The 26,199-nt window shown below is 44.2% G+C and overlaps 1 protein-coding gene across 3 annotated transcripts in view; it reads right to left on the bottom strand.

Moving 5' to 3' along the window:
* Positions 1 to 13,916, bottom strand: part of RTN4 (reticulon 4) — a 41,068-nt gene extending 27,152 nt beyond the window's left edge. Inside the window, exon 1 of one of the 3 annotated variants that reach the window (XM_071449319.1) lies at positions 13,351 to 13,916. In XM_071449319.1, the coding sequence (XP_071305420.1) occupies positions 13,351 to 13,804 (454 nt within the window). In that variant the 5' untranslated portion in view covers positions 13,805 to 13,916. The remainder of the gene's footprint in view (positions 1 to 13,350) is intronic. The other 2 variants (XM_071449237.1, XM_071449408.1) reach the window with 2 other exon arrangements.
* Between the last annotated feature and the right edge of the window lie 12,283 nt (positions 13,917 to 26,199).

Raw genomic sequence — 26,199 nt, 5'->3', positions numbered from 1 at the left:
GCCATACTGGCTGCCTTATGGCTTTACTCTTTTCCTTTTGGTGTTATACAGACAAGCCCCCAGAGGAAGCTGTTATTTTTAAAGCCTTTTTTGGCATGATCCAAGGAATGTATTTGGCTTTGCTGAGTTTGCTTTAAGCCCAACATCTCCCAAGACAAATCCAGTTCTCCACTTTCCACTCAAAGCTGCAGCACCAGCCATCGTGAGGAAACAGGCAAAGCCAAACCAGTCCTTCTCTGGATTTCTGTGCCAGCAGCAGTGTTTCTCCCAGGTCCATCATGGCCTGTTGGCTTGACATTGATGTGAGAATACCACCACTTAGGCAAATTTATTTCATCCTGAAAAGTGCATAAAGTTTTCACTTTGAGACTGGTAAAGAATATTTGCAATTTACATCAATTGCATTAGTGGAGAAAAAAATATATTAAAGCACTTAGATTTTTATTCTCAGTACAGACACCAACAATCTTTAATTTTGCTATGTGCCTGGACAAAATCAAGTACTGAAAAAGAGGTGGGGATATTTTTGGCCTTTTTTTATTATAATTAAAAGCAAAGAATAATAGAAACAATTGATTTTAAAAGATGAAAGGCAAGAGGTGAGAAATATGGTAGTTGCAGCAGCACATATATAATAACCAGTCAGGCAGGGCATTAAGTTGTGTCTTGGCACTAAACCATGACTTGTGTAGAAGTGATGCCATTTGCAGACACTCATGACCTGTCTGGCTTATTCAAGTTAATCCCAACAGCAATGTTCCAAAAATCCTCACAACCTGCATGTCCTGTCACACTATACAGTCATTGGGTTTGCTTCACAGAACATTTCTCTCTTGCTGGATTTCGTGGATTAAAAGTATCACCTGAAGACAACAGAAAACAGAGTAAGAAATAAAGCTGAGTGTAGGACTTGGTATTCAGAAGGGTCCTCAATTCCTGCTGGGCCAAAGGCATTTCTGCTCAGTTTTCTAAAAATGACATCTTTCCATTAAGGACCATATAGAGAGAAACCTCAATTCCAAATTTAGAGCACGTTAAAGCACTGTCCCAGCTCAATGGTGGCAAAGCTTTAAAGGACAAAAACCACACTGGAGGACAACTGATGGGTACGTGACAGAGTCACAGAACTGCTACACCAACAGAAATTAGGTGACAAAAAAAAAAAAACCCACCCAAACAAGCAACACAACAGAACCAGAACTGCTACACCAAGTGCCACTGCTACACCAAGTGCTGCTGCAGGCCCTTTGTTCCAGCAGCTCTTGGCTCACCAGGATCCTTTCCACAGCAGAGACTGCTCCTCAGCCCACACCTCTCCTGAAACCACACACTCTCCCTCCTCCACATCATCCCAGATGTACTGGAAGGGGTCTGTGCTTTGGGGCAGGAGAAAAAGCAGGATGGACCTGATGGGACCAGGTTGTGAACAGAAACCCTGACAGCCCAACAGAAAAGGGCCTTCCAGGGAAACCAACACCAAGGCAGAGGAGGTGGAAATGCAGGAGGAAGGGCAAACAAACACAGCAGAGTCCACTGAGGGGCAAGGAGGTGAAGGGGAAAACACACAAGTCAGCCCTGAAAGGTGCTGCTCCCTTCCTGTCCAAAGGCCAGCTGCAATCTCTACCAAAAATTCCACATTTAAAATCTTTTGAACGCTTTCCAGCCCCAGAGACAGAGGTTTCAGTTTCTGGGGAAGGGCACTAGGTTTAAGAGCATGGGCTCTCATTTTTCAGTGTTTCCTTTAGACTGCACAAGGCAAAAACTCCTCCTGAGCTGTGGCTTCCATTTACCCAACACAGTCCCATGCCAGCCCTATGGCAGCCACTGAATTCCCAGGTTCTCTTAATGGAAAGATATTATGTCCACACCCAAACTTTATTTTCCACACATGGCTGGAGTGTGAAAAGAGATTACATAAAAGCAGTGTTTCCTAACCAGCCAAGGAGAACCACCCACTCTCCCTCCACCCACATCAGAAAGGCATTTTTCCTGCTCTAAGGAAAAAGATAGAAGGGATTTTTGCTGCCCTTGTGGGCCCTGTGTAACACCTCCAGGCAAGCAGGGAAAATGGAGTAGGACAAGTCCCCATCAGCAGCACTCTCTGCACAGTGCAATTGAAGTGACATGGTGAAAGGGATTTTTGCCAGCAGTGACACTGCTGGAGCATCCCCACCTCCCATGTGGAGGTAGAAACCTCTCAGAAACACAGCTCTGTGGGTAAGTAGGACACTTCTAGGATCCATCACCAGGGGTGCCTTCTCCTATTTGCATCTCAAAGGCAGAAATTAGGTGACCAAAAAAAAAATCCACCCAAACAAGCAACACAACAGAACCAAGTAAATAAACTTCTGAATACATCAAGCTGAACACAGTAAATAAACTTCTGAACACAATGAGCAACAATATTGCCAAGCAAAAGCAGATATTCAAAACACCTTAACTGACATACAAAGTGAGTTTCACTACAAAATCTTCACCCAAATACATACAGAAAAAAAAAATCTAAGTGATCTTCTTACAAATCATAACTTTTTACAAATCCTAACTCAAACTCCTTCACTAAGATGAACTGCTCAGTTAACACTTACATCAGAAGACAAATTTTGTGATTTTGTTTCATGAAACACAAAAGAATGAGACCTCAAAATGAACACAATCTCCACAGAAAGAGTTCTTACTCTAAAGTTTTTCAGCCAAAAATTCATAATGATGCAAGTTAGTAAAGCTCTTTCAGCATTGCAGCCAAGATAGAGGCTGACCTCTTATTTATGAGTGGTACCACTTTATATGAGTTACTGAAGCACTCCAATTGATGGCTCTTAGAGAACTTTTTTTTGTGCCTGGTTTTAACCAGAAACATTCTGCAAATTTTACCTTGGATTTATGCAAATTAAATATTCCCTAAAAAAACCCCAAAACCAAAACCAAATCACCTACAAATAGTCCTGTTGCTTCTTTCATTAGCATGAAGTCTCAGATTTTAAAACTGCATTATGATTTCAGCTAAAATATAACGTCCTTCAATGAGAATCAGATTTCAGTGTTGTTTAAAAATAAAGAACCTGACACCAGCGTGACAAAGATGTGTAATTTTAAACCCTCATTTTAATTTTTGCTGATTTCCCACTAACTGCTGATGTTACAAGATGCTGACATTACCAGCATAAAACTTCACATTTAAATACCAAAATCTCAGATTAAAAGTAGAGAAATAAATGGAGATTTCTCACACAACTAATGAAAGTTATTTCCAAATATTTCCAGAGAAAAATGTTTAAAATTGAGTAAGTAAACTGACAATTCCAAGAAAAGCAATTTATGAGAAAAGAGCCTTTTTGCTTCCCCAAAAACATAGTTGCCAAAGGAAAGCAGAGGACTTCAGTCTAGCCAGAACAATTCCTGTCCCTCCTCACTGGATTTGTGTAAGTGGAGGACCCTTCCCTCTGCTCCCATGTGTCTCCTTCCAGTCAGCAGCAGCAGAACTGTGCTGACACAGCTTTATTGTTCTGCTGCCCTCCTCAATTTGTGTATGAGCTCAGCATTAAACCAGACAAAACCCACAGAAACACTGAGCAAACCTCACCTGCTGCCCAGCTCGGCTTTGGCAGGAGACTGCATTAGGCTGCTCAGTGGCAGTTTCAGCCTCCAGAGCTTCAAAACCACTTCCTGGATTAGATTGCTGGAAAATGCCTGCTAGTCTTAAAAAATGAGCAAAAATGGAGTTGAAGAATCCATTTCACCTTTGCAAGCCTAGGAAATGAGCAAGACACCAACTTACAGGCCAGGGACTGCTTTTACCTCACAGACCTCCCACAGTGGGACATTGTGAAAGGCCTCTCCTGTTAACATAAATATTTAACAATAAAGGAAAACAGAGGAAAATTAATACTCCAAGGAATGGCATCTGTGACATGACTCACAAGTCATGGAAAAGTTCCATTTGCAGCAACCCCTCCAGGGCAGATATGAAAGAGAAATTGTTCCTTCAATGCAAACCAAGTTGCTCATGTGCCCACAGTGGAGGCTGCCCCAGCAGCATTTCTATCTCAAGCTGTTTAGCAACACATGTGGCCATTTAAAAGTTAATTATTTCAAGTTCTCAGATGCCTAATTTCCTACTGCAGTACAAAACAAGGGCACACAACTTCACAAGAATTTCCTGAGAAAAGTAGCTGCCTACACAAACTCCATTTAAATCATCTCCTGTTATGATGTGATTGTTCTAAATACGGGATTTCACCAAATATTTAAACCATTCAAGATGAAGAACATTAACTATTAATAGCACCTTTTCACATCATTAGATCAAGCTGCAGAGTCACAGCAACTCATTAGTTTTTCTCATTTGGCTCTTTTTAGTTACAGGTCTAAGTTTTTAAAGAGAAGTTTCCAGTTTAGGAAATTATTTGGAAATCATAGGAGGAAAGTGTGCAGGCTGCTACAGAAGATGGGAGTTGTTGAAGATTTAAAGGGGAAAATGGAGCTCCATTTTGGACACCCTGAGGGCATCACAGCTGGGATCACAAAAGGAGCCAAGACCTTTGATCATTAACAAACCCAGCTGTAGGTCATTTCAGCCCTTCATGGCAATTACTGCAAAGTGGAATCACGCATCACCTGCAGGGAGAGTTGGGCTGCACTATTTGAAGTGCATGAAGAAAACAAGTTCAAACGAGCATTTTAAATCGTCTGTTTCTGCAAACAGCTCTCCAGCAAATAACATTTTCTTGTTGTCTAAGCAGAAATCTATAATCCAACTGGTTTGTGTAAGTTTTTTTTTTAATATCATTTTTACATGGTCCAATTTCACAGCTTCTCCTCTTTTAAAACAGCTCCACCTGAGGCAAGCTGTCCCTGTAAAGCACCGGGACAGAGGTGAGCTGCGTGCATTTCTTCTCCTTTTGATCAGCTCTTCAGTGAACAGAAAGGCAGCTCCATTCCCCTGCAACGCCCAAGTGCCAACCAAAGCATGGACAGAGGGACACAAGGAAGAGAAATTAATCCTGGCTCTGTCACAACGTTCCCCGTTACAATTCCCAGGCTGCCAAATTAAGAGCCCACCACCACGGTGTTTCCAAAAGGCCATTAAACACTTCAGGCACAGCCACCATTCTCACCTCGCTCTTGCAACCATTTTGGTCGGTAACACCAGGGCCAGGAGCCAAAGCATTTCAGAGAGTGCTTCTCTAATGCCACTTTCTGCTAAAAGTCCCTCATCCACCGAGTGCCACCCCTCATCCCCTCACAGCAGGGACAGCGTTTTATCAGGCATCTTTTGTTAGCAAAACTAAACAAACAGAGGAAAAAGTCCCCCAGTTCAGCTCCAGAGAAACTTTTCACTCCTCTCACACCAAGAGCACACAGAATTCCCACAAACAGGATGCACATACCTTTCCCTGCCCAGCAATCCACAGGAGCTCAGCACGAGGAAATGAAACCCTCTCAGGAACAAAGAGAAAACTGTTCTGCTCCTGTTCTGTTCTCCTCCCAAAGCTCAGGGAGGAGTAAATGGCACAGCTCAGCACCACACACCTTGGCTGTACCTTCCCCCTGCAAGGTACCGACTCCAAGCACAGAAATTCTGCTTTATTACCCAAATTAGCATCAGGTGGTGGGCAAAGCCTTCCTTTACTGAAGTCAGGTGGCCACAATTCACCCCAGCTGTTCACAGCCCCCCTCTGATGGCCTGAAATGCCCACTTCACAATCACAACTATATTTAATATAGAAATCAGGTGGCCACAATTAACCCAAACTGTTCACAGCCCCCCTCTGATGGCCTGAAATGCCCACTTCACAATCACAGCTATATTTAATATATAAATCAAATGTGTTTAATAGCAAAGCAAAAGCTTAATTTAAAACCATCTAAAACATGAGCATTCCCAGATTCATCATTTACAGACAGCAATTTATACTGTTTCAATGTGTTGATTAAAAAGAAGCAGAAAGAAACAATGTAGCCAAGTGCAAACACACGTGTCCAGCTAGACACAGCTTTAAATCCAAGCACTCAGTCTTTGGCAACATTTGTAACCAAAAAAAACCTAGATAATTCCTCTAAAAACTAAGTAACTCTTCCTTAAGACCCAGACACTTTAACCATAAGTTGAAATAACAAAAAGAAATTTGAGTTCTGGCAGTGCCACAAAGCAGAAAAATAGAGTAATTACATCAAAACTTATTCAAAGGCAGGAGGTCTAAAGAGCCATGCAAATCCTATCATTATGCAGACATTATCCAATTTAATTTTAGAGATTATACCAATCATAAGATTCCCTTTCACTGATTTGTACAGATGGATTTTTCCCTGCTTTCCCCACAATTAAACAAATTAAGCAGTATTTAGATGAGCAACCTTATCATTGCAGAAGAATGTATTTATTAACTAAAATAATCTTTAAAGAATAGAGACGAGATGCTGCTGATTTCTTTTGGCATCTCTTCCCAACACATTACCTTGTGTGACAAGCCTCTGACACAAGAGCTTACAGTCTGCAAAATAAAACAAAATGGTGCATAAGATGTCTGATGGATGAGATATAGAGAGTAAGAACATGGACTTTGTGTAGCCATCAGTATCTGTAGAATATATTTTGATTAAAGGGGAAAAGCAATGTGAAGATTCAGAGTCTTGATGACCTCCTGACTCGCAAGGGGATCAGGTATCAACAGCACTACAGTAGAGTTTGGTCAATACAGATTTTGCCCAACCATTTCTTTTTTTAAAATACACAGGGAAACCCCAATTTTCTTATCTATCATTGTGATCTTTAAAGGAAGCCTTGGTTTAAAGCCCTTTAAATCCATCTGTGACACAAGAGCTTACAGTCTGCAAAATAAAACAAAATGGTGCATAAGATGTCTGATGGATGAGATATAGAGAGTAAGAACATGGACTTTGTGTAGCCATCAGTATCTGTGGAATATATTTTGATTAAAGGGGAAAAGCAATGTGAAGATTCAGAGTCTTGATGACCTCCTGACTCGCAAGGGGATCAGGTATCAACAGCATTACAATAGAGTTTCCTCAATACAGGTTTTGCCCAACCATTTCTTTTTTTTAAATACACAGGGAAACCCCAATTTTCTTATCTATCATTGTGATCTTTAAAGGAAGCCTTGGTTCAAAGCCCTTTAAATCCATCTCTCTGAGCAGACCTGGCTGAAGGCCACAAAGAAGGAGCCTCTGTGCCACCAGTGCCATTTTTCTCCTGCTTGCTCCTTTGTGTTCTGAGCCCCAAGCTGCTCTGCAAGGCGTCACACATGCTCCTTGGTCTGTTTTCCTTGGCACTGCTCGCCCTGCCACGCACAGGGACACACACACAGACAGGCATGAAGGAATTTGCTCTCCTGTCAGAAAAGAGGGGAGAGCAGGGTTCAAGGAAAACTGTCACCAACCAGCGCTGACTGGATAAGCAGGAGGATTTTGACAGACTGAGAACATTTTAACTGGCAACAGGAAAGTTTATATTTATCTCAGTCTTGTGTCTCATTTAAGACATCTTAGCTAACATATTCTCCCTAGCTGATGGAGCTGATGACATGATTGCCCTGCTCATTAAAAAGCTGCCAGTAGAAGCTAGGAGCATCTCAGACACAAAGCAAGTCTCCCAGCAAAACCATGGAGGTTAAACTGGTATTCCCAATACTTCTACATTGAGAGGGGAGATAAAATTAAAAGTAATTTTTCTTTATTCATTAGAAAGCAACAAATTGGGATAAAACCATTAAAATCATGGGGAAAATCAGTAATTTAAAAACATAAAATCTACCCTAACTTAAAATCTTCATATTTTGACAGCTACGGCTGGCAGCAGATTGATTATTTCCATTTGAAAGATAAAAAACATTCTACTGAGATAATTTGATTTTCTCAGACCTTGTGAATATTAATAAGACCATTATTTTATGGCTGTTGTAATAGTTCTTATTGATGGAAAGGCCAATTAAAAAAGCCATCCACCAAGCATGTCATCTGTCTGGAGTGCAGGAGCTCAGTTCTGGCTGTCCTATGCTGCCCTAAAAACTGAGACTGCAGAATAAGTAGAAAACACGCAGTGTTTCCAAATCATACACAGGAGTCATTTCTACTTTAGGTCATAAACAAAGAATTTTTTTAAAAACTGCATTAAAACATTACTTTTCTACTGAGGTCTCACAGTTCACTATTTTTACTTGGCAATAAAAGCTCTTTTTTTTCTTTCATTTCTAAAGCAGCTTGAGAGTTACACAATTTTCCTCCTACTTCATGTATAAGCATTTCTGAATATCTTAAGATAATTTACCTGTAAGCTCCAAGTTGCTTTCCATTTTCTAGCCAATAAAAAAACCAAGAACTGTTTCCTTGCCTCCAAACTAGAACCCAAAGGACATTTTCAGATTGAACTATGCTTTGCTAATTTTTCTGAGTTTCAGAGTTACTATAGAAACCTGCCAGCACAAATAAAAAGAAGAAGCTTTTGTCAAAATATTAACAGAAAACAAAGAAATATCACTCCAGCACACCAAGTGCTCCAGTTGAAGGTTAACCACCCTTTGTTCCTTCCCAGCACACAAAGCCCAGGATCACAGGACAGCCATCAAGCAGCTGGGTGTGGCAGAACGGACATGGAAACAGGCAAAAAGCCTCAAAATCCCCCCAAAACTGTGTGGCCACCACCAGAACCCCCCAGAATTCCAGCAGCATGGGAACTGGGCTCCAGGGGTAAGAAGACTGATGCCTAAATGGCTCCTCCTAAGCAGCCAGGCTCTTGGACTGAGTGCTCTCCAAAATCCTGGGCACTGGAGGATGAAAAATGAACACAACATCTGCTTTCCCAGCAACTTGGAGAAAACCTCTGACTGGGGAGCCTGAACATTCCCCTCAGCTTCCACAAGTGCTGCTGTTTGTGGTTATCTGTGAGATAAGAAAGAGGTTCTGTGGCCACCAGTGGTGATGCAACAAGGCAGTGGTCGCTCCATAGCCGAGCTGGAAACTTCCTTGAGTACAGGCTGGGAGGAGGGGAAGGAGGGCAAACAAACAGCAGCTCCTCAGTGCCTCCTAAACTGTGGTTTGGAGGATTTCATCTCCAAGGGGAAAACTCCCAGTGCAATCCAAAACTTCCCTGAGGGCTCCATCATTATAGGGTAGGTGGAACTGTGTGGTTTTATCCTGGAAAGCGAGTCCAGGCACACACACACAAGGCAAACACACCATCAAACTTGGCAGGGCTGTCCTTGCACACACTCCTGCTTACCAGAGTCAGGGCTGCTTGGCTTCTGAAACTCTGACACCAGCTCAGTTACAGAAGCAGGCCCCAGTGCTGGACACTGCACATGACCATGAATAAAACTGAATAAAGAAAATGATCCTTTGCTGAACTCACCAAGATGGAAACATGAAATGTGAATATGAAGGTTTACTATACAGGCAAGTTGCTGATTATTCTCCTCTCTACAACAGAATTTTTTCAAAAAAATCACATTCTAAGTTAGATAATGCAGGTTATGAGCACCTCCCTCAGAGCTTTGCTGACTATACTTGGGAAGAGAAAATGTCTTGCACCTCAGAGAAACACTGAAGATCAGTGGGTACGTAATTATTTATTACATATTTATTACAGTGGGTAATAAATGAAGGGTGCAAATGAAAGTCACAAGTGACAGCATTCAAGGACAACTCTGTTTTTTCCAAGTCATGCTGCATCCTGTGCTCAAAATGCACACAACTCCTCTGAAGGAGTCCATGCAGACACAGCAGCACAACAGAAAGAAATCTGAGGAGCAAATCTGCTGGTTTAGAATTTGGATCAAATGCAAATGCAGGATGAGCAGGGTAAAGGCTCTCACTGGGCTGAGCAGAGCAAGTATAGATCTGCATTTATTCAGCACCTCCTGCGGCTGGGCTCAGCCTGGCCAGGGACAGCTCCAGGCAGCTCTGCTGACCTCTGCATGACACTGGCTGGCAAACCTTCCTGATACCTCTCCTCAGCATGGATGAATTCCAGAAAAAACCCTACATAATCACATGGAAAAGCAAGACTAATTAATAAACTGGCCCTCCACAACGTTTGCATATGTGTTTAACCCAGGTCAGCTGAAGGCAACAGACATACAAGGAAACATCTTTATTCTCTCTGCATGCTGGCCTAGGGCCAGTCTGGTGGATTTCATGTACAGCCTTCTGGTAAGTGCAGCTTAACTCCAAAACACACCAGTCTCTTCCAGAAAGGGATGTATGAGCCTCCTTTTGCTGCAGAATCTAGGGCTTGAAGAAGCAAAGTGGTATCTACCCATCATAGTACACTGGTTATCCTTACTTTGGGCAGCTAGCCAAAAAGAAGGGGTACTACTTTGACCATGGATAACTATTTCTGAATTTTTTTTTTTCACCCTATGTAAATTCAGGTAATCAGAAGATCTGAGCAGTAATCTTGCCAGAACTGTAGTTTCTGCTACTCACAAAACAGCAAGTACAAAAAGGCCAGAAATCATTCAGGAGAAGCCAAGTTTGAGTGCAGAGCTCCTGCTTGTTTTCTCCTCCTGCAAATATTTATATTAGCTCTTCAGAAGGTAGGCTGCTGTTACCCTGTCAGGGACTTGCATTATATATAATTATGTCACAATGATACTGAATACTCTTAAGTGTGTAACTAAAAGCAATTACAAAGCTTTTCTTTTTAAAAAACACCTCCATATATACATAAAATCCATTTCAATGGGCCATCAAGCAGGCAATACATTTTTGCTATTGTTCCACTGCCAAAAGGCAGCACCATGGCCAATTGTTGCAGCTAAAAGAAGCCCTACTATTCTCTGCTACAGGCCATACTCTCCTCCTCCTGGAAACAGAATTTCAAAGTTATTTCCCTCAAATCCTCAGAAATGAAAGCATCGGATTTCAAATATGAAGAGATTTTTTTTCAAAATTTCTAGACTGTGAATTGCAATTCTTCAGTTAGACCTGAAATTCAAACAGCAGAGCTCAAAGTAAGTGAAACAACAACTGTGCAGAGAGCAAACCACAGGGCCACGTGGCTGTCCCTGCCATGGCCGCCCTGCCACCAGTTGCAGGCAGCAAATTCATTTTGCAAGTCTCCCAGCATGACTGAGAGTGAACTCATTTGAAACCAAGCCAAATATCTTGACCCAGACAGTTTTAACACCCACTGTTAAATGCAAAACTAACAAATATTTGATGTTTAAATGGATATTTAACATGATGGAACTAAGTGCTCCTGCATCTGAGAAGGCCAAAGTACTCGTGAGATAACCTGGCAATGCTTTTATCAACATCATTTGCTCTCATGCAGGAGTTTCAAGTACAGAGCTTCTAATATTTCAACTCATCATTAGATGAGCATTGTGTTACAACACCTTGTCTTTGGAAACCAGGCCTCCCCCAGATGCCAGTCCTTACTTCAGAGCCCTAAATTAATCATCACTGACAAATTAAAATCACTCCTTGATGCCACTTCTCAGCTATACTACGCAATTCTCACAGTTAGGTCTCTAACACAGAACTGTTTCAGGAATTACTGTGCTCTTTTTGCCTTATCCTTCAGGGGTCAGAGAGGGAAAAAAAATCCAAATCACTTCCAGAAAACATGCTTTCATCCCTCCTTTTTAAAGCAACATGATTTGGTAGATCCTATTTCTTCCATTCAGTTCTGTTTAAACCATCCAGAGCTCCACTCAGAGAACACGCCTAGAAAAAATTTTGTTCATCCATCATATAGAATCCCTCCTCTTCAGTCTGTTGCAAGCTCTTGTCATCATCTGTCCTCCAAATGGTGGAAACAAAAAAATTCATCTCCTTGGCATATTGCTACATAGAGAGCTTCCAGAAGAACAAAACAAAGTAGGCTTCGTGAAAGACAACAGCACAAGTACCCATAAAGTCCCATCACACATGCAAATAAAAGGCATTGTGAAACTTCCTCTGAAAAAACTAAATTCAGGTTTTGACAGGCCTTTTTTAAAAGTATTGCTACAGATTTTTTTTAAACTAGATCTTGAGTATCGTGGCCCCTCATACTGTGGTGTTTAGTTATTATTAAAATCCTGTATCTTTACAACATCCCAACACCACAACAGCAATGAAGGTAAGCACACACCATGACGATCTCAAGGCACTTGAATTCGTTCCTTGTCACTGTTTTAGCGGCCTCAAGTCAGCTCCTCTGCTTTGAATTAAGGGGAAGTGGAGCCAAAGCACACTCGCAATCCGCATGCAAGGCATTAGTCATGCGGGTCAGCTCCCGGATTAGACCTGAGAAGGGCTCTGGCAATCGGGCAGCACCAGCAATTGTTGGGGGTGACACGCCCTCCGCTCCACAGCCCTGTGCTCCACCGAACCCCCACATTACGGGGCGACGCCTTGGAGAAGCCCCAGGTGACAGCCGTGGCTAAGCCGTGGCCATCCAGGACGCGAGGCTGACATTCTTCTCCAGGACTGCCACACCTAGAGCAGCGAGCAGCCCGGTCTCCCTTTGTGCTACCGCACATTCCTCCCTGGGTCACCGCTTCCCTCTCGGGGGCTCAGCCCCGCAGTCCGCGGCCGGGGCGCGGCGTCCCCACGCAGGCTGCGGCCGCAGGGCTGTGCCGGCCAGGTGGAGGGCCGGCGGCTCCGCAGTCCCTCGCCTCGCCCCTCCCTCCAGGCGCTGTGTTAAACATGAGTAAGATTACAAGTATCTTATGTTTCCCTCCTCCCCCGCGCTCCCACGCCCAAACCCGCAGTGCCGGGCCGCCCCGGGGGGAACCGTGCCTGGGACAATGCGGCGAGGGGAGGAGGGCTCTGCGCCGGGAGAGAAGCTGCCGGAGCCGCGAGGACGCCGCGGCCGCTCCCTCGGGACTCGGCCGGTACCGCGGGCAGGGCCGTCCCCGCGGGGCTCAGCCGGTTTGCCGGACACGGCCGCTGTCTCTGGCCTCGGCCGGTACCCCGGGCTCGCCCCCCGCTCCCGCCGCGACGCGGCCGTTGCCAGGCGGCGGCGGCGGCGGCCTCGCCCCCGGGCGGCCCATGTGCGAGGCGGCGGCCGGGGCGGCGCTTCCCCCTCCCGCCATTAGCATAACACAGAGGGGAGGAGGAGGGAAAGAGAAGAAATTATAATGAAAAAAAAAAGAAAAGAAAAAAAGAAAGAAAGGGGAGGGGGAGCCCTTTCTCCAGCATGAGCTGCGGCGGGGCCGCGGGGAGCGGGGCCGCGCCCGAGCGCGGCTGAGGGGAGGGAGCGATGCCGCAGGAGGCGGCCGAGGGCCGGCAGACAAAGGGAACCTCCCGGCGGGGCAGCGGGGCTCGGGGACCGGAGCGGCTCGAGTGGAGGCTCCCCCGGCCGGCCGCCGCCCTCCCCGGGCCCGGGGCGGGAGCACTCACCAGCTGAGCCGGAGGAGGACCCTCTGCTCCGGGGGACAACAGCAGGCTCGGGCTTGGGCGGCTGGGGCTGCGCGGGCCGGGCGGGGGCCGGGACCTGCTCCTGCGCGGGGGACGGCGTCGTGGCAGAGGAGGAGGAAGAGGACACAGCTCCCCGGGGGCTCCAGTCGGGCTGCGGCGGCTCCGGAGCAGCGGGGCGGGGCGGCTCAGCGGGGCCACCGAGGTCCAGCAGCTGTGGCGGCCGCTCCTGCGGGGCTGCGGCGGGAGCCGCGGCAGGCTTCCTCTCCATCACCTCCAGCTGCTCGTCGAAGTCTTCGTCCTCGTCTTCCTCTTCCTCCTCTTCTTCCTCCTCCTTCTCGTCGTCGAGCACAAACTGGTAGTTAAACTGTGGCTGCTGCGGCCGGGCTGGCCCGGAGGAGGAGGAGGAGACCAGGGGCGACTGGTCCAGCTCGTCCATGGTGCCTGGAGCGGGCGGAACAATGAGTAGTGCGGGAGCGGGGGGAGGCGCGGGCTGCGCTGCCGCCGCCGCTGCGGGACCCGCACTCCACGCCCTGTGAGTCACCGCCCGGGAGGCGCGGGCGCGCCCGCCCCGCCCAGCGCCCGGAGCGGCGGCGACGCCAGCCAATGGGAGCGGGAGAGAGCGAGGAGCAGCCAATGAAGAGCGGGCTCGGGCGTGGTCCCTCATGAATATGCATCAGATGGGCGGGCCCGATTGCCGGCGGAGAGGGGCTGAGAAGTCGGGTAAAGTTCAGCGCGGAGAACGCGGGTGGGGCGGCAAAGGAGACGGGGCACGGCCCGGGGCCCCTCCATCCCCCCGTGACAGACAGCCTGGGAGCGCATGGCGTGATTCACCGCTCCCCTCGGCCAGGAGTAGTGTCATTCTCTCTTTTTTTTGTTATTTTAGACAGCGGCCAGAAACCATCAGCGATTTCCAGAAAGAGAAGGGGATGGCTGGGCTCCCGGGCACGGACGGCGCCGGGCACCCATCCGCCCTAGCCCGGCCTCTCTCACCCTGGATGTGACCGAAGGATCCCGGGCCATCCCGGGTGCCGCCGCACTGCGGGGCCGGGAACAGCGAGGCGCCGGCCCGGTCCCGATCCCGATCCTGTTCCTTGGGCATCGCGCCGATCACCGCAGGCACATCCCTGGGGCGGGAAGTGCAGTCAGCCAGCGCCTTCCTCCGATGGGAATGAAAGTTTTAACCAAAACATGATGCAAAAACCTTCCCGGTGTCTGAAAAAAACCAGGGAGGAGACATTGTCAGAAGAGATAAACCTGTTTAACCACCCGTGCTGGTATAAGGCCATGAACAGATATCATCTCTTTAGAGAATGAATTTAAATTGTATAACTTCTGCGGGAAAGAATGGAAAGGAAAAGAAAAATTAAAGGAGAAAAATGGAAGGAAAAAGGAGAAAAGGAAGGGAAAGAAAGAGGAAAAGAGGAAAAATGAGGAAAGAAAAGAGGAAAAGGGGAAGGAAAAATGGGAAAAGGGAAGGAAAGAGGCAAAAATGAAAGGAAAAGGGAATAACATAAAGGAAAGAGGAAAAAGAAAAGAGGGAAGAAAAAGGGAAGAAGAAATTTAAGGCAAGAGAAAAGGGGGAAAAAAGAGGAATGGAAAGAGGTAAGGAAAGAGGAGAAGGAGAGCAGAAGAAAACTTGGCACCTACCTTGTGTTAGACTCTGGTGTGGTCTCCAGCTTTCTGCTCAGAGATGGAACATTGGCCAAAGCCCTTAGGGCAACACTTAATTTAACTAAAATAGCTTCTATTTGGATGCAATTTCCACCCACACAGCTGCCTCAATAATACCAAAAGGCCTTATAATTCTATATTTAACACTACTCCAACATTATGATGGGTTTTTAACCCACAGATGATTTATTGTCCTGTATGAAAGATTAGTTCATGGAAACACTCGGAGCAAGCAGCTGCCAGTCCAGTGAGACAGGAGAAGTTAAGGAAAAGAAGCAGCTCTCCTGTCACTTCCCCTGTGCCATGGATGCAGGGATGGACATTCTCTGAGCTGTCCCTGCCAGCCCAGAGCAGAAGCTCCCAGGGGGGATCAGTTCAGTGCTCCTGAGCACACACAGGGACTCAGGGGCAGCTGCAGAGGGAAGAGCTTCTGGCTGGAAACTGGGGTTCAACCGGCAGCTTCAGTCACTGCCTGAAAAATGGGATGGCAACAAGGGAATGGAGGGGCTCCATTCCCAGCCCTGAGCCCTCTCCTGCCTCAGGAAAACCTATTGGATTCTTTGCATGAACAGCCTGAACCCAAACATTTGCTGCTGCTATTAGTATTGGGAAGGCCATGCTAAGGTACCCCCTTTTCTAAATAACAAGAGACCTTCCAGCTTCCAGTCCTAATCTTCTCAAGGCCAAGGTATAACCTCTTAACCACTTTTCCCTTTAAATTGTTACTTGTGTCTGAATTTTAATTCCTAAGAATACGTTTTGCCCAGCCCTTGCTTTCCAAAGCTAACACTGGAGAAGCTGTGCTGCCACCCTTTCACCTGCTGCTACAAGCAGCCTTTCCCTGCACCCAATCCAGTCTCAGATCAGGCACAGGAAATTCCAGATGAGATTTTTTTTTCCCAGGAATGTCCCTATCACTACCAGAAATTACCAAAATAAATGTGCAAAGTATTTTTGTAAATACAGTGAGGGCAACATTGTAATTCTGATAGACACAAATGTTTCCAGCAGGTGAATAAGCCTGACAAACTGTGAGGTCTTTAGATGCCATTCTTTGCCACTAAGATTTTGGGTGTTCATTGACAAATTCTCCATTTATCTTTTCAAGTCAGCCCCTTTTACAGTGCTATAAGGGATGCTGCAGCAGCAGCAGAATGGAGGCATAGCAAATGAAATGCTTTGATTGAATAAGGTCTTTATAATTTCACCAGCAAATCTATGTTTTGCATCTCTTGGTTAAACAAGAAAATGGATTTTAAGAATTCCATTATAATATAACCTAAGGCAAAAAGGTACCTTTAAAAATTTGTCAAATTCTGAGTATAGACACGGTGCTGACATATTTAACTAGGGGGATTTGTGGTCATCTACAAGAAGGAAAAAAATCTATATATAATTTGGCTGATTTTATCAGAATACTTGGAAGAGTATCTATCATCAATTAAGAACAAATGAAAGGAGTTTTTATTTAGAGACAGGAAGTGACTAAAGGTCTTGGGGGGAAACAGGAAGGGAGTTCCATTTTCCCTGAGCAAGTCAACTTAACAGGCAAGGGGAAAACAGAGCTCTGTAGTACTGAAACTATTGCAAAACATGCCAGGTTTTAGCTCTTTAGAAAAGTATTTTACAATTTTGCTAGGAAGATTGACAACAAGTAGGAGTATTTTGCAGATATTCAGCAATTAATTTTACTTAAAACTTAGTTTTCATCAGCTGTTTTCTTATAGCAAAGTTAGGAAGGAAAGCATCCCATGAGAGAAACCCCAGTGGGGATGTTTCTGAATTTCCACAGCAGCGCTGCCAGTGGTTATGTACTGGTGGGATTTTGTCAGTCCACTCTGACCTTCTGCTTTATCTCACACAGAAGAAACATGATATCACAGCAGATCATGGACTAAGATAATAATGGTGATAGCACAAATGCAGTACTGTCACTTCACAGCAGGATCCAACAGGAAAAACCCCACATTTGATCTCAGACAGATTTTAAAGGATGGATTTAAAATTGCGAGGGTGGCTGGGTTTCTGTCCCTCCTTTTAAGCTTTAAGGACAATCTCCCAAGTTTCAGACATAATGTCTTTATCTCTGAAGGATAAAACTCTGCAATTCTTTGTTTTCAGATCATGCCAGTGCTGAATCAAGCAGATTTGCCTCACAGGTTTGTCTTCACTTGAACACCTGCTGTACTTCTTTTCAAGATCAGCAGTGACATATTGTGACAAAATCACTGCTTAGTTTATTAATACAAATGCAGCATATGGAGGGGGAAAAGTGTGAAAACAATAGAACAAAGGGATTTCCATCTCTTGATGGTAAGTGAACCAGGCTGGGCTTTATCAGAATCTTCTATGGGTCCTTCCTTGTCCTCTGCTATAAATAACATTTTCTTGATGAGAACTTCTCTAACCTGTTATATTCTTTAGTGTTCCAGGCACTTCTTGTTCTGGAACTGTTTGATTGGAATCAAACACATCCATTGCTACAGTAAGTGTCCCACTACCCATGTCAATATACTCTGATTCAGGCCTGTCACAACACACCCTGCAGAACTTCCTTCAGCCAGCCAGGTGCTGAGCCCACCCACCTGCAGGAATGAGAGCAGGTTCAGGACAGCTCCAAAAGACACCAAGTGCCACCTGTGAAAAGCTGCCTTTAGCTGTAGCTTTAAATTCCTACATCCAGGTAATTTCTTCTTGGTCTCTGTAAGCTGTCATTCAGAGGGACCAAAGCTGATGAGTGCCATTAAAATGATGTTACAACAGTGAACAAGAACACATTTGTTCATCAATGAAATACATCATATTTGAAGGGAACCAAAACAATGACAATGCTCTCCAGCAAATGAGACTCGTGAAAAACCCACCTCACTAAAGCTGCACAGGGATCCACTGGTAATGGGAATTTGGTCTGATTCCTCTTTTTTTTGGAAAGAACCCCTTTGGTGTTACTTAAAGGACAATACAGTTAATTTTCTGTCTTACTGACACCCCCAGAATTTTCTAATTCTCAGAATACATGTAATTCCCCACATCAGGTTTAATGTTACTCCTTGCAAGCCTCTGACACTTCTAAGAAATACAATTAAATTATTCACTTACCAGTTTGGCCATAATACTTCTCACTCTTGAGGAACATAAGGACCATCAGTTCCATTGGATCTAGACAAAAAAAAAATTCCATTCTCTATTAACAAAGAGCTCCAGATAGTATCAATTACTTTTTCTAATTCATGTTCCCCCCTCCTATTTTTTTATTTTAGATCACCTCCACAATCTGACTCCAGGTACTGAGCTAGTGATGCCACTCACTCAGTGGCTAGAACTTACAACAGCGAGAATGAGCACTCTGAAATCATGGCATTTTACCTACAGTATTTTAAGAGCTTTTTTAAAACTTAGGGATTTATTACAGTTCTAATAAATTGGAATTTAAGCTGGTTTGCTTTGTAAAGGGAAAAGTGTATACAATTTATATTAGAGATCACTTTTTGCTCGTTCTCAGTATTGATATTGACTCACTTAGGAAAGAAACAGCCTAGTAACCAAAATTCAAGATTATTCCCTTAGCTGCCAAATGTGCCCTAGGAGAAAGCAAACAGATTGATGGGGGCAACATTTTCACCATTTCTGTAGACAAGGCTGATGCCATCACTATTGGAATTAGGAAACTTAACTCTACAGGCAAAGTGTGCAGAGGGAGCAGCACATTGATCTGAACTCACATTTGAAAGGAAGAGCTGCTATTTTGCAGAACTTTGCTCACTTCTTAACAAGCTGTCCCTTCAAATGCCTTTAGCAGCTCCAGCAGCTGGAGTCTTCAGCTGGGTCCTGGTGGTGGGCTTGAGGCCACAGAGCATTTCTGACCCCTGGGGATGGAATGTAGGGCAGCTTTGGAAAACACCACCAGGACTGAGGCTTCTTTCTTAGAGTATTTAGGGAGCTCTTCCTTTATCTGGGTCAGACAAAGATAGGACAGCTAAGAAATGTCCAACATGACTTCCCTGCTTTCTCAGTATCACGTCCAGCTGGTCATACACTGAAGCCCTTTACCTCCCTCACCTTTCCCCAGATAAAATATTCCAGCTTTGGAACACTTGGGGCAATTTCAGTTAACAATGGCAGTGGCAGAAGATTCAAGTTTTGATGGTTTTGTAGAAACCAGCAGCTGGCTAAATTAGAGAGAGCTGATGGGCAGAGGGAGCAGGAGAAGCTGGTGGTTCCCCATTCCACTGGTGTATACATAAGCAGTTTTTACAAGCCTGCCTGTCTGTCATTTACCCAGATGACAAAACCAAAAAGGAGGATGGGAGGTGTGAGAACAACTGAAGATATTCCAGGATAGAGATGCAAACAGTGTAAGACCTGGGGCTATAGGAAACTTGAATTTGCTTGTTTTACTGGTTTGGAACTAGTTTCTGACTGGTGTAGATAGGGATGTGTTTTAGGTGAGTCATGCCAGTGGTGAAGGACTACCTAAGTGCAACCACAGTGTTGGCAAGGGAATAAAAGAAATCCTGTAGGCTAAAGTCTTTCTGATATATCCTGTAAAAAGGAGCAGAAATGAAAGGAAAAGATACTGAGAAAACAGCACATGGAAAAGAAGTGGCACAGGGCTACTTTAGTCCCTAAAGACAACCAAAGTTCTTCAGATTTCTAGAGCATGATGTTTGGCAGGTATCCCTTACTCTAAACTATTTTCAATGGGTTTTTTTTCAGTGTAAATATAGTTTTTACTCTTCTCATTGTATCTTGTAAAAAACTAACATATTTCAGCAAAAACTAACTACTTGAATGACATGTAACATCTGCTCAAATGATTACTTCAGCACAGGCTGTTAGCTAAAATTTATTGGATTTATTCCATCAGGTAGAATCAGGTTGCTAAACAGTGTAAGTTTTAACATATGAGCCTGGAAATAACTTGACCATATCCTGGGGAGAAATACCTGGGTAAATTGGAAAAAAAACCCAATCAGTTTGGCTTTAAAGGCAGCTTATGTTGTTTCTCATTCTATTTTACTCACTTGAAGTTTTTGAAAACAAAATCAGAATTCTGAATAGCACTCTTTCTTTAAGACATACAACTAAATTGATTCAACAGAATTCTTATAAATGACAGTTGTTTAAAAGAATAATAATAATAATAATCATAAAATGCTTTGGGCTGGAAGGGACGTTCAAGACCATTTCATTTCTCTCCCCTTGCCCCCATATTCCATAGGCAGGGATACCTTTCACTAGAACAAGTTGTTTTAAGAGCAACCGTGAACACTTCCAGGGAAGTGTAAATCATATAATCATATAATTCTTCAGCTCTGCAGTGGGCTGGAAAGCCAGTCTCCCTGAGCAGCTTTTGGACACTACACCAGCAGCAGTTTTTTACCTAGACTGGAGGAGGAGTCATCTGGAGGGGGTACAAGGCACACAGATATGTGATCCCTTTGAGGCTGCCACTGAATTCATGTCAATTTGATTTGTTCTTTTAGCACACTGTGTTTCCTACAGTGTAGAACTGTTTTGTAGGTAATCCTAGTAAAGTGTTTTGTAGGTTTTTATCCTAGTAAAAAAGCAGAGACTCAAAACAAAGGCATTATTGACTGGCATTTCAAATACATTCCTGGGACGGTGAGAAGACAACCTCCTTGCCCCTATTAGTTACATCTAAAAATTCCTCCATTTTGCTCAGTAACTTGTGATCCCAGATTACATTTAGGCAGTTTCTTGATACTTCAGGGTGCTCATGTAGCTGATGTGATGGTCAAGTGTACCTCTGATCACTGCTGTGGTGCCTTTGCAGTACTTATGGAAGTGTCACACTTACCTTCTACTCTCGTCTCACAGAATCCTTGGGTTCAGTCCACTTGCAGCCAATCATCACTTCCCTCATGTTCTGCCCATCTGACCTGGTTTAGCCCTTCTTATAGCTTGGAAGTTCATACTGATGTTCAATTGTTGCACTGAATTCTTCTTTGAAGCAAAGTATCCTTTCTTTTTCTTCAAGAGTGTAAGAAAAAGAACAATTGTAAGGCACACAAAGGAGATGCTTTCTATATTAAGTAAGTGTCATATTCCATCCTGCCTTTTCCATGAGTGATAGTTACTACCTTGGGAGAATCAGCCTCTCTTCCCTCATCTGAGGATTTTTCTCCCTTTTAAAATTCATTTCTATGACTGCTCCACAATGCTGAACCTGTAAAAGTAATTTATGTATCCCACTATGGGATAAGAGGGAGGACAGCTGGGAGCAGACAAAAAGAGATTCCAAAATGGACCAGACCTCCAGCTGCTGACCCACAGAACAAAAGGTCAGCACTGGCACCATCACAAACCAGTAACTTTAGTTCCCCCAGACTAAAACAGCCCAGGACTGGGTAATGCTTACTTCTCCATATAGCATCCATCTAAGTGCAACTAAATAAAGATAAACATATTATTCCTAAAAATAGCAGGGGATGTCATCACTCATATTCTTCAGAAATAGCAAGAGCTATTTAAACTGCTTTGACAATGAAATCAGGTGCCACCATATAAATACGCAGTATATGATACATTGGTTCAGTTTTAGATCATTTCATGGCAACTGGACAAAATTTAAATTTTTATTGCATGCCTTCTAATATGTAAGTTTTAACACATTGCATTAGGGACTTTTTTCCCTCTCTCCTTAGGAATTTTAGTTCAAATTATAGATATTCCTTCAGTCTTTTTGCATTTATAGTTGTGTGTGGCACAGATGATGGATGGATGGATGGATGGATGGATGGATGGATGGATGGATATCCAAAATGTGAACCAAAAAGGCCAAACCTATCAGGCTGGCTGTTGGACACCAGTTAGGTTCAGTTTACCCTCTGGAGTGCTCAGGCTCCCCAGTCAAGCACCAGGGCTCAGTGTTACACAACATTGGCACGTTATGAAGTCAATTCCTCCCACACACAGTTCACAGAGCTCAATACAACAGGTGGATGAGAGATGTGCTGCGTAGGGGTGTTTTGGAAAACTGAGGCAACAACAAACCAAAGGGGTCAGTGGAAAAAGAGCAGTCAGTTTTTCCACTTCCCATTCTTGGGGTAGTTGTTTTCTCTTGAATGTTTGGGATTAGCTTGGATTTGCAAGGCAGGTCTAGAACAAGTAAGGAAAGATAGGCATGCATTGAGAAAATCAAAGAGAGCTCAGAATAACATCCCACAGTACTAGGGTTGCTCATACCAGGCACTCTCTGTGCTCTGACAGGTAGTGGCACACACCCCTGTGAGCCCTCCTCAGCTGTAAGCTCCTAAGGCAAAGCCCCCATAATCTGTGATTTACCGAGTGCAGCACCACGAGCCCGCAGTGCCGACGGCAGCCCCTGACGCTGCGCTGGGCTATAAATACCTCCTGCCACCAGGGGCTTTTTCAAATCGGCTCCAATCAGATTTCTCCCCACTGGGCAGCCAGAGCAGACACTCAGCGGGGAGCACTGCCCAACCTGGTAACCCACACTGGCAAACTTCAGAGGAGTCTGAAGAAGTTCTGCCCATGAAGTGAATGGCATGATACAAAGAGCAATTTCATTGTCATTTGCTCTGTGTCACGTCAGCACAGGACTGCTTTGGTCTAAAACCCTCTCTGAGCCTTGGCAGCACACAGATGTGTGGGATAGATGTGTTTGTAGCTGTGTCACCCGGGGCAACATCACATGGGATTGGACAGGATAGGCAGGTTTGGGGTTTGGCAATACCTGGGTAAGGAGCCCACATGATTGCTGCGTGTATTTGTGCTCTCAGTGCTGCCACACAGAAACTCTGGCCTGGCCATGAGCTGTGTGCTTCTCTCCCAAAAACCCTGCCACCTAACAGAGCCAGCGTGGAGAATGGCTGGCAGTTCCTGCCCTTGTGCCTGAACCAAGTCATTTTCTTGGGCAGAGCGACCTGCACTGGAGCTGGGAGTGCTGGGGCTCCCCAGCAATGGTTACATGGGAGAGAGATTGAAATGGCCAAGGGGGAAGGTGGGAAGTGGCGGATGGAAGCTGGGGGTGGAAGCCGGGGGTGGAAGCTGCACATGGAAGATGGGGATGGAAGCTGCACATGGAAGCTGGAGGTGGAAGCTGGGGGTGGAAGCCGGGGGTGGAAGCCGGGGGTGGAAGCTGTGCTGGTTTCTGAGCAAGCTTTAGGATGGGAGGACACGCCAAGCAGAGTCAGCCAGGAGCAGGTGGAGAAAGAAGAAAGCAGAACAAAATGGAATCTGTATCCCTGGGGTTTTGGAAAAGTGGCCTGTGGCCAGACATGAGAGGGTTAGGAGAAACGAATGAAATGAATCATGAGCCTAATATACAGAAATTGTAACAGATGAAGACAAAAGGGAAAGGACAAGAAATCCCCTTTTCTAGCACAAAAATAGATGAGGCAAAGAAACATTGAAAAGTGTAATTTCAGGTTACCTCGCTGTACTGAATGTATTAATAGTTTGATTCAGTTTTATTTGAAAAGAAGACAGAAGAAAGAAAAGGGCATAAAGCCCTCATTCCAAGCAGAAAAACCGATGAGGCAGAAAACAAAAGAAAAAAGTTCTAATTTCAGGTTCCCTTGCTGCACTGAATGTATCTACAATTTGAGTCAGTTCAGTTATTTTAGGTATACAATTAAGTCTATATTTTCTCTACTCACCTTTTAATTCAAAATTTATTTCTGAGGACCAATTTTTCTCTCAGGGATGTGTATTAAGTGTTACTACAGTAAAAAGGAGTTGCTTATGGGTATCTGAAGGCAAGATAACTAAAATCTGGTGCAAAATAAATCAAGAGATAGTTGTTACACTGCTCTCTGTATGGCCAGCACTGACTTCATAGCCTGACCTTCCATTCTGCTTGTTCCAGTTGCACAAAGATACCAAAATAGGAAAGTGCTGCCCTGAGACAATACTCTGAAACAGCCACACCTTCATTTATTGAATAATAACAAATTTGAGTCTCTGTATTTATGAATATCACTCAGATTAAATTCCTTGTAGACTAAGAATGCAACCTCAATCAACTATTAAGCAAAAAGCCCCACCCACAAATAAAAGCTGAAAAGACATTTGAATGTATAATAACAGTAATAAGCAAAACCATTACTATGATTAAATCTTTAATGTGATTAATGCTGTTTGGAAGGATTACACCTAAAACCTTGAAAGCACAAGGGAGCTGGGGAAAAAAAAAAGGTGTTCAGACCTAGAAATGTACAGTTGAAGAGATGCAGCTGCTCAACTCAGCATTTCTACTTCTGAGCATGTACAGGAGTGACAGCTCAGCCACAAGCCCAGGGACTGCTGGGACCGAGGGATAAACAAAGTGAGCCAAAATAACAAGAATCTGGGAAAGCAACACAAAGCCCAGCTAGCAGGGGACAAAGGACACACAGCAAGCTGGTGCTATCCTGACACAGTCCCCAGCACTGATATAATCCCCAGTGCTCACAAGAGTTTGAAGTCCCACAAGGACTGATGGGAAGCTGCAGTGGTTGGAGCTGTGGATCAGGGACCACGCTCTGAGTAGAGAAATCATCTCCCTCTTGCTTCTCCAGAGGGAGCTTTTCTGCACAGCTCTGCAGTGGAAGGAAAACAACCTCCTTCTAAGAATGCAAGCACAGCTTTACAGCTTAATGAGGGTTGATAAACATGTTCAAGATAACCCCCAAAAGATAACCCCAGAAATGCATGGAACCATGCAAAGGTCTATTTGCTTCTGGGAAAAGGGAAGCAACCCTTAATTTTTACAGCCTGGCTAAAGATTAGCTCTAGAGAGTTCCTATTATCAGTAAACTGCCACTAAACCAGATGCCAGCTGTTTCAGCAAGGGGCTATTGCATGAGACTCAGCTAGTTTGGGCTCAGGCTGCTGCAGTGGAGCCCCTCTGGCCTGGCTGGCTGCGCTCAGGCTGGAGCTGTTCAGGTGAGCCACAGACACGTGGGCTCCTGGAGAGCACAGAACCAGCAGGTGAACAACGCTCCAAGCTAAGGCTGATACAAACTCCCCCTGTGCCCCACACTCAAAGTCCACCTCCTACATGTTTAGTGCAGAACCAAAAACCACTTCCCAGTGCCCTACTACATCTTTCAGCCCATAGCAAAGACCAAAAGGCCAGAGATTTCTTCTGGTTTTTAAATCAATGAATGAATGTAGGTCTCTTGACAGACAAACTTTAGAAATACTCTACCTTCAAAATTAGTTACATTCTGTTTCCTGTTAGGGTCTAATGGACCCAGCAATCTTCCTCTGTGTATTTGAAAAAAGCAAAACCAAGCTGGGAATACTGCTATTATTCCAACTTGAGCCCATATTCCCACTCCTTTAGTTTCTATTTGGGATGGTATGCAACACTGACACCAAAGAGATGGATTTAGTAGGACCATGCTGTGCTCTCAGGCTGACAAAGAAAGAGGCATAAAAAGGGCTTTGCAAAGTTGAAAAAAAAAATTGAGAAAAGCTTTAAAAGCAATTGTTTAAAAACTTTTTTTCTAGAACTGTAATATTAGGTTTTGTACAAGATGCATTTTTAATAATATCTGGCCACACTGCTAACTGTGTCTTTGAAAATAAGTGAATGTTGCCACCCCATGTATTTTTCAGAAATAAATGGAATGGGATGTACCCACAAAATGATCTTTAACTGCACCCATTTTTTTGTATTTTCAGATTTCATCGAACCTTTGTACTTGATTCTAAGCTGAAAATTCTCCGGGATAAACTCTACACATTTCTAAGAACAAGCAGTTCAGATATTTCTATTCTAGTTACCACCATACCACAAGAACTGAAATAGCATCAATTAAAATTGTCATTGACCTCTCACAGAGCACTGATATAAGGGCCATTCTCCCTGTGTCCCAGCTGCTTTTTATACAACAGGGTATTTGATTTCCTCTGAACATTTGATAGAAAGATTAAACTGTCTAACGTTTCCAATTAAAAACAATTTGTGTTCTACAGTGGATTTAACTACTTCATTAAATCCCTCATTATGGATCTCCTCGCAGCCCTGTTTTCAGCTCTTTCCTTCAGTCTGTAAATTTTTCACTTATGGATCTAATAAAACCATCAGGAAGCCTAAATTTCATTCATATGCCAAGTATCACAAAGATGTAATTAAAAATCATTACCAGGATTCCATCTGCCACTTCTGTGCACTGTCAGTGCACC

Source organism: Agelaius tricolor, unplaced genomic scaffold, assembly GCF_023055355.1.
Source record: "Agelaius tricolor isolate 1412-34295 unplaced genomic scaffold, bAgeTri1.0.p SCAF_1, whole genome shotgun sequence".
Taxonomy (NCBI): Eukaryota; Metazoa; Chordata; class Aves; order Passeriformes; family Icteridae; genus Agelaius; species Agelaius tricolor.
Note: the sequence above shows the minus strand (reverse complement) of the source record. Positions and strands in the feature narration are given on the sequence as shown.